Source organism: Schistocerca americana, chromosome X (genome assembly GCF_021461395.2).
Source record: "Schistocerca americana isolate TAMUIC-IGC-003095 chromosome X, iqSchAmer2.1, whole genome shotgun sequence".
Lineage (NCBI taxonomy): Eukaryota > Metazoa > Arthropoda > Insecta > Orthoptera > Acrididae > Schistocerca > Schistocerca americana.
In genome coordinates, this window is record NC_060130.1 from 116,909,022 (window position 1) to 116,918,512 (window position 9,491).

Consider the following 9,491-nt stretch of genomic DNA (forward strand, 5'->3'; position numbering starts at 1 on the left):
TACGATTTCACTGATCTGTTACTCATTCCTGTCAGGTAGTAGCTTATCCTACCAAATATATACCCAAGATAAAAACTATCTAGAACATCTCTCCCCAGAAACAGGTGCAAATCCTATAATTTGATAATGTGACCTATCGAGGTTCATATCACAGCCCATCAAAGCTTTGGAAAATATTGAATTTGGGTGTACTGCTTTATTAATCTGCACATTTCATCATTTCTTTTTTTGACTGTAGGTCATATGTGTACTAAATTTTATCCATTACCAATGAATCATATAACAAGTTGTAGTAGCAGTTAAGACACTGGACTGAAATTCAGGAAGAGTGAGACTCTGATCACCCATCTGCCCAACCTGATTTAGATTTTTCGGGTTTCCCTAATTACTTTAGAGAAATGGCACACTATTTCACTCAGCATTCTCAAATTGGATTTTCTTCTGCCTCATCATCCAACTGATTAGGGTTCTGTTTCAAATGGCCTTGATGTCAAAGGGATATGAACTTCAGTCTTCCTCCCTTATAACCGATGAGTCCTTCAAGGTGTTGCAGTATTCACAGATGGTGATTTCCTTTCTTTTATTTAAATATGCATTTCCTTCCTTATTTCTGCTAATTCTTTTAAGGCTTTACTGTTTTCAGAAATCTTGATGCAGTATTGAGACATGTTTAATAAGTGTTACGGATAGGATTCTTTTTAAATATGCAATCCCTCTGAATTAAATATTTTTGTTACAGGCAATTAAAGAAGAAGACAAACGAAAGGGAATCATTGGAAATCTTGGGCAAGAGGCAGCACAAGATAAACTGACCTTGTACATTCGAAGACCAAGTGATGTAAATGATCCATCTGAAGAAATCACAAGTCCTACTCCAGAGGTTACTCTGCGCCATCCACGTAGAAATACTACAGAGCCTACTGAAGCTCTGCCAGGGAGCCAACCAAATAGTCCACTTATGACACGTTCACAGCTAATTCAAAAGTACAGGCATTCAATGGATGTTCCTGGAGATTTCCTTAAGACCATTGTGAGTGAAAAACCAGACACCAAAACTGACGACGAACAGATACTTCCACCAACTGTGCCAAGGCGTCTACGAAAAACCCGAGAGGATGCATGTGTTGCTGACAAGGTTGAAATTGATTCTGATAATATTGAAACTCCTCCTGCTATACGAAGAAATTATGCAAGCAGAACAGTGCATTTAGAGCCTAGTGATTCAGTAGACACCACTGCAAGACAGTCTCCAGTTTCTCCAACTTCAGATGATCATCAGTTCCACAGACTATCGAGGCATTTAACAACAAACTCGGATACACCGTGCAGGAGAATTGCTGTGGAAGACAGAGATACCCTGAACAAAAGAATAGAGAAATACAGAGGAGACAGGGTTACAGAAAATGCAGCCACAAAGGAAACACATTTGACTGGAAACAGAAAAGCAGAATGTGCAGATGAGGAAGAAATATTGGGAGATGGTCAGTTTGATAGGTTTTCTTTGACTCGTAGGACAAGAAGATACAAAAAGAATCAAGATACAAGTGACAAAGAAGCGGGAAGCACAAATGGGGAAGACACAAATACTGCCAGAAGACTTGATGGTGCTGCTCAAGAAATTGTACCAGAAAAGCAAATCATCAAACCAAATACTCTCCGTGTACAATCATATTCCCTTAAGAGTTCCATTCCCACACAGGATGACAAAGAGAGCAGATTAAAGAAGTGGCAGGAGAATCTGAAACAGAGAGCTACCAGAGATGAGGGCAAAGTAGCAGAAGAAGCACTGGCAGATATTACAACTGTTAGTGATGAGCTTCAAAATCTTGACAGGCTACAGCCAGAGAAACAAAATTTTCATTACAAGACTACAACAGACAATCATGGTATAAAGTCAAGAACAGAAGAAGGTAGTAGTAGAAGTTCTGAAATTTCAGTAAATGGTGCTAGTACAGAGACAAGGCTGCGTCCCAGAACTGGATTATCTGCAAACAGAGAGAGAATTCGAAGCATGATTGAACCAAGACAAGTAGAAGAAGCACTGAAACTTACTCGTGGCTCATCTGAATTTACAGATAAAAGGGAACTTGATCCGAGGAGAAGTTTTGTTTCAAAGTCAAGAAAAGATATTGAAAAATATGCATCTGTTGGCGAAAGAGAACCAAAAGTTGAAGCACTTTCATTTTCAGAGAAAGGTACAACAGATGGAGAAATGCTTGCAGCATCTCCTCAAAATTCTCGTCAAAAAAGTGATTTCATACCCGAAATAAGAATCAATGCATCAGGTCCAGGTCATCTCAAATCTGGTATTAATCGCACTGAGCATGAAATGAATGATGAAGGCTTTGAGGAAACACAAAGTTTAATTTCAGAAACTCCAAGCCATGGAACTTCTTCTGGTTGTAATTATGACCCTGACATTACTGACTCACCACGATCCCTATCAGGTGGTTGTCAAAGCAGCAGGATTAGAACCCGGCCAGCACATGTAATAAGAGCCGACAGCAGTGGTAGTGCTGATACAAGCAGTAGCACCAATGCTGCTCAGACACAGGTTTCAGATCTACCTGCTGATCACTCAGCATCACATCATGAATTATCATATTCTAAAGTACCAGGAAGATTTAATTCAAGTAAAATTGACACAGACACTGGAGCAGTTAAAAGTAGAGGCACAAGGCATTCGGATCTTAGCAGACATCCTGTTGGTAGAAGTAGTTCATTAAGAAGCAAACATTCAAATATTAAAAATTCTGACCAAGAAGGTCGAAGAAGTATCATACCTCTGAGGTCTAATAACCTCATTAAGAGTGATTCACAATCCAGTGTTACAAAGCCATTGCAGAAAAGGCGTACTGTTGAACGGTCAAATTCAAGAACAAGTCTTCGCAGTTCAAGAAGCTCATTAAACAGTTCTACCTCAGTGAACACTGTAAAAAATGCCCCTCAGTTATCAAAGTCTTCTAGTCGTTCAAGTGTCAGTGGGGGTACAACAAAATCAAGTGGTGATTTATCAGGTTACACTACGGCCATCAAAGCACTGACAACAAAGCTTGGAAAAGAATCAGGTGAAATGAACAGTACTTCAAAGTATACCCCCAGTAAATTTGGATACCATGGCTCAGCCAGCAGGACAACTCCAAAGAAACCACTGACACAGGTGCAGCTCAAATCAGCTTCAGGTCAACACAAGTCAGTACCAGCAAGTAGGAGCTCAAGCAGTGGTAGTAGCATTGGTCCTACAATTCGAAGGCCTCGTGTTACTTCAGGAGTGAGTACGAGTTTCAAGGAAAATGTAGGTACTCCAAGGCCTGCATCAAGTTCTTCAGTCCCTGCTAGTCGCAGTTCGAGTAGTGGAAGCAGTGTTGGACCTCCCACTGGACGGCTGAGAGCTACTGCTGGAGTCAGCCACCGTAGCTCCAATTTTATGCGTCCCACTGCTGCCAGTGCTGCTAAGGACTCAGTAGCTAATGCATCAGATATTTCAACTGCCAAACTACGATCCAGTTCCAAGTTACTAAAATGAACTAATAATTTCTGTGAATTGTGTGTGAACATATTATCTTCAGGCATAAGACATTAATATTTATTCTGTGGGTGGCGTTCCCACATGTATTTACAGCAATTAAGAAAAATGAATAATTCAAAACACAGCCTCCAAAGAAATGGTAGACTTGTAGAATAAAAGATACTTGAAAGACTGCATAAAGTGCTTTAGTTCATGTAGTTATTATTCAGAGATACTGTAACTGAATGGTTTCTCGTTTTGTATCTAACAAAGTGTACCGTTCTGAATATTTTTGAATCAGTTTTGTGGGACAATCTGAATTGTTCACATCCTGTTTAGACATTATATAAAATGTGCCTTAACACTAAAAAAAGTTGAGATTATTTGCTTGTGAAATAATAATGTCAATGTGTTTGTAATACCTCTTTATACATTTTAAAGTTAACATTACAATGAAATGGAATTTATTTTTAACCATACTAAACTCAAAAATAACTGAGAAAAACCTTGTTTCAATTACTAAACAACATTTTTACACAGTAAGCTTGCCAAACATAATGACACTTTGAAGCAAATAATGAGATGTTTCTAGTCAGTCCCTCAGTACATTAAAAACCACTGCTATCATTTTAAATGTTGCTATAGTACCTGTACATGGATTATATTTTGTTATACATATGTCTCTAAATTGATATGTCAGTAGGCTCAAATGGCAGGCTTGCTGTTTTATGGTGAGAACTGTTACACATTTTGTTTTTTGGTTTTCAATACAGAACTCTCTTTGCTGTTCTGTTTTTTAAAGTAGTTACTACAAAATGTGTATTAAACTGGTTATATTTAGCAACATACACAACTGTATAAAATCCGTAGATACCTGTGTTATATCAGCAAATCAGATATTTTATCTATTAAAACCATTCCTGTAATAAATGTGCAGATATTCATTAAAGGAAATGTAGCTTGTGTTGATGATTTATGGGCACACTTCTACATAAGTTCTTCATTAACAGAAACAAATATTATGATGTGTTCTTCAGAACTGAAGAAAGATAAAAATCAAACTGTTTTTTATGGAAGAACTGAATGGTGGTGATCAAACGATAAAGTGAGATGTGTACAACCTATATTTCCAAATTCATGTAATATGTTTGGCAATGAAATGGTTATTGATCCACCGACTGATAAGTTGGCTATTAATGTTTCACAAAATCACATGAAAACTTTATTTGTGTGGTACTGTTCCTATAAAAAAGAACTTTTTTTCATTTTTTTCTGGTGAATGATAGCTTGAGACCTTTTTTTACATTGAATTTCAGTGACAAAGAATTTTTTACTCTCAAGGTTTGTATGAACAGGCATTTATAAGAAAGTAACTTTAAGTCATATGAATTACCCCTTTCACATTCAGAGAACAAACAAATTATTTATGATTCTGGTAACTTCCTTAGTACCTGCAGGGTGTATATGACATTAACAATGTGTGACAGTCTGCCAAAATGATAATTCAAATGTATGTATTTGTCATATGCACACATTTCTTAATAAACAATGTTACATCAAATAATATACTCACTCAAAATGTCTTTGTTAAAGACCATACAGTTATGAACTGGTATACTACTGGTTTTTTTAGCTGTAAGCGAACCTACTCATTGCAGCCTTGCCCACATAATACTCATTAACTGCAGTTTCACAAGAGATGCACCATTTACTTACAATTAAGAATTTGAGAACCATAAATTATTAGATTTCAAAGAGTATCTGCATGGTGTGTGTGTGTGTGTGTGTGTGTGTGTGTGTGTGTGTGTGTGTGTGTGTGTGTGTTTCCTCTATCCTGCTAAAGAATTTGTCCTGAAGCTAATATCTTCTCATTCTTTCTTGTGTGTCTGTTGACAATTCAACACTTCTGCTATTCAGTGAGTGATCCCCCTTAATTCCTAAGTAATTCACATGCTACCAGAACTTCCTTGCCATATTTTTACTCTGAAGCAGGTTTTATTATTGTATCTATAAATATAATAATAAAATATGATTGCAACAATGATTCATTTATGTTCCATACTGGGAACCTTACCAAGGGCAAATCAGCACAGCCAGCTTCATCCATTCATTTACACATCATGTTACACAGATCTCACCAAAAAGTAAAGCAATTAACATTAACAAAATGAATCAATTGTTAGAAACTAATTCTGTTTTCTGTTTCAACAATTTATTTGGTAATAAACAACTCCTACAACTACTTGAGCTTACATAGATTAAAATAAATATAACAGAACTAATGGAAACGTTGCTACTTTGAATATAGTTGGTGATTCCTCAGTTAAAATCGTTAACCACTGATAATACAGCTTGTTGAGTGACTACATATTTGTGTTGACATTTATCAAAGGATAACAGTAATCCACAGTCTGTTTATAATGAGTATTGTTACTAGTTGTACTGTTCACTCGAATTTTAGTTTTGAATTTAAAAAATTAGTGTTTTGCAGAAGGACAAACAAAAAAGATATATATTAATTTATTTTTTAACTTGCAGAGAATGTCAATTTATTTGTTTATAGCTCCCAACAATTCTGTTGAAGACCTTTTCAGAGGAAAGTAGCACCCCACTCCAAACTATATACAATGAGACAAAGTCTTGTATTGCATTTGTGTGAATCACAGTGCACCAGGAACTGGTTTGTATCATCAGGAACAAACACCAGTAAGAATTAAATATATTGCAAAGTGAACATAATAACACTAAGACTCTTGGTGAAGCATCTACACAGTGTACATTTATCTTCTTTATGAACTTATTTATTTATTTATTTAGCTCCAATTTTATCACATTCTTGACACAGCACTTATCAAAATACAAGATAGAACTTTACCTACTTACTTTCATGTACACAATATAGGCACATATAAATTCCCATATCATATTTAGACTGACACCTTTCTTATCAACATACCTCAATTCATTATAGTCAAATAAACAATGTTCCTTTTTTTTTTTTTTTTTTTTTTTTTTTTTTTTTTTTTTTCGTATTCCATTAATCCGTATTGTGATAAATCACAAGGATGTGGAATGAGTCATGATTACATACAACAGATATAATACACATATATAAAATGACAAAAATGTACCATAAGATTATGAATAGGTTTGTAGGTTAAAATCAAATCAAAGGTATAGCTCAAGTAATATAAAACAATACCTAAAAAGGAAATATAGTACATTTTCCAAATTAAACAGTTAATGTGATCTATAGCAAACAAATTTTTATCAGTATAAAAAATCATTGCTTTATCTGTAGATACTCATCAAGAGAATAGAAGGAATTTACCATTAGGTATTCTCTCAATTTACATTTAAAAGTAGGTAAGACATTAATGTGATCTTTAATACCTGATGGAAGGGAGTTGAAAATTTTTGTGGCTGAATAATGAACACCTTTCTGAACAAGACTTAAATGTTTCAGATCCCTGTGTAGATCATTTTTAGACCTAGTATTATGATCATGACATTCACTATTAGTTTTAAAAAGAGATAGGTTGTTAGAAACAAAAATCATCAAAGAAAATATGAATTGAGAGGTAAGTGTTAATATTTGTAACTTATGAAACAGACTTCTGCAAGAATATCTTGGATGAACACCACTCATGATTCTAACAGCTCTCTTCTGTGCAGTAAATATTTTTTTGGCTAAAGGCTTGTTGCCCCAAAATATTATGCCATACGACATGATAGAATGAAAATAACCAAAGTAGGCAGCTTTAGTAGCGTCCTCATCACCAATGGGGGTGATTACACGCAGAGCATAAGTTGCCACACTGAGCCTTCTATGTAGGTCTAAGATATGCTCAGACCAGTTCAGCTTGCCATCAATTAGAATGCCCAAGAACTTAGATGATTCACAGTGTAGTATATTTTGGTTACCACAGTTTAAGTGGCATACTTCATTTTCTTGTTGAGATGTGTGAAATTGCATATACTGAGTTTTCTGAATGTTTAGAGTTAGTCCGTTGCACTTAAACCAGTGTAGGATGTCAACGAGTACAGCATTACATTTATTTTCTAGGTCACTGTTAGTTCGACTTTCAAGCAGAATAGTGGTGTCATCGGCAAAAAGAGTAAATTTACACTCGGTGTCTGTGCAAAGTGGGAGATCATTGATGAAGATAAGGAAAAGCAAAGGTCCTAGGATGGACCCCTGAGGCACACCACACTTTAATGTGCCCCAATCAGAAGAAATGGGACTATCATTGGCACCATTAATTATCACCTTCTGTTTTCTGTTTTGCAGATATGATTCTATCCATCTACCAATGCTACCTCGCAAGCCATAAAAATTAGCCTTATGTAAGAGAATGTTGTGGTCCACACAGTCAAAGGCCTTAGACAAGTCACAAAAAATTCCAATAGGTGACATTTTATTATTTATTGACTCTAAAATTTCATTTGTGAGAGAAAAAATAGCCTGCTCAGTTGATCTACCTTTTTGGAAACCAAACTGGTTTCTGTTGAGTATGTTGTGGCTGTTAAGATGTTCTACAATTCTTGTATACATTAGTTTCTCTAATACTTTTGAGAAACTACTTAGTAGTGATATTGGACGGTAGTTAGATAAATTAGTTTTGTCACCCTTCTTGAAAAGTGGTTTCACAACGGCAAGCTTTAATCTCTCTGGGACAACACCTTGCTGGATAGACTCATTAAAAATGTGACACAGGACTTGACATATGTGGTCACTACAATGCTTCAGTATTTTTGGTGAAATGTTGTCAATACCAGTGGAATTTTTATTTTTTAAGGCCTTGATGGTATTTTTAACTTCAGTAATAGTAACTGGGGCAATACAAATTGGGTCATATGTGTTAGGGTTAGCTCTGTGTAATAAATGCGTAGCAGCATTTAAGGAACCGTTACAACCTATTTGTTCTGCTGCAGTTATGAAGTGATTGTTGAATATGTTGGAAACTGTTACAGGATTATGAATAACCTCATCCTTATAGCTTATCTCTGTGGTATTAACATTCTTGTTACTCTTGACACACTCTCTCTTTATAACATTCCAAACTGCTTTTATTTTGTTCTCAGATTTATCAATTTCAGACTTAATATACAGGCTCTTGGATTTGTTTATCACCCTTTTTAAAATTTTACAATATAACTTAAAATGAGACCTTTCAAGGGGATCATTTGATACTCTTAGTGAGGCATGTAACTCCCTCTTAGTCCTGCAAGAAATTTTTATACCTCCAGTAATCCATGGTTTACTGGAAGAAACCTCATTGTTCTTTCTGACAGTTTTTTTTGGGAAAGCCATTTCAAATACAGATATAAATTCATTTAAAAAAAGGTTAAATTTATCATTAACATCTGATGTGCTGTACACTGGCTCCCAATCTATCTGTGACAAATAGTCGTTAAAGGCAGACACAGTTTCAGTGTTTATACATCTATAGGACCTATAGGTGTGGGAGATTTTATTGCACAAACTGATGTTATTTACTTTCAGAAGTTGTCCATCATGGTCAGACAGGCCATAAATTACTTTGCTCACACTAGCACTGTTGACTCTATTCTTGTCAATGAAAATATTATCTAGAAGGCTCTTGCAATTTTCTGTAACTCTGGTGGGCCAGGTAACCATCGCAGCCAAGTTGTAAGAATTCATTAAGTGGTCCAGGTCAGTTTTGAGGTTGTTATCAGTTAAGAAGTTGACATTAAAGTCACCTACAATTATTAAATTTCTAGTTTTAGAGAACAATTTGGTCAAAAGAGATTCTAACTTATTCATAAAGATGCAAAACTTCCCTGCTGGAGCTCTGTAAATTGCAAGCACAGTAAGTAACATGTCCTTTGCAGAAATTTCAGTCCCGCAAACTTCAAAATGTTGATCTACACAATACTTACTTAGATCTAAAGATTTATAAATGATTTTACTGTCTATATAAATTACAGCACCACCTTTCTCCTTACTTGTTCTGCAGTA

The 9,491-nt window shown here is 35.5% G+C and overlaps 1 protein-coding gene across 1 annotated transcript in view; it reads left to right on the plus strand.

The window, feature by feature from the left end:
• Positions 1 to 5,072, plus strand: part of LOC124554834 — a 1,124,719-nt gene extending 1,119,647 nt beyond the window's left edge. Inside the window, exon 24 of the mRNA XM_047128497.1 lies at positions 740 to 5,072. Within this exon, the coding sequence (XP_046984453.1) occupies positions 740 to 3,526 (2,787 nt within the window). The 3' untranslated portion in view covers positions 3,527 to 5,072. The remainder of the gene's footprint in view (positions 1 to 739) is intronic.
• Positions 5,073 to 9,491: the final 4,419 nt, after the last annotated feature.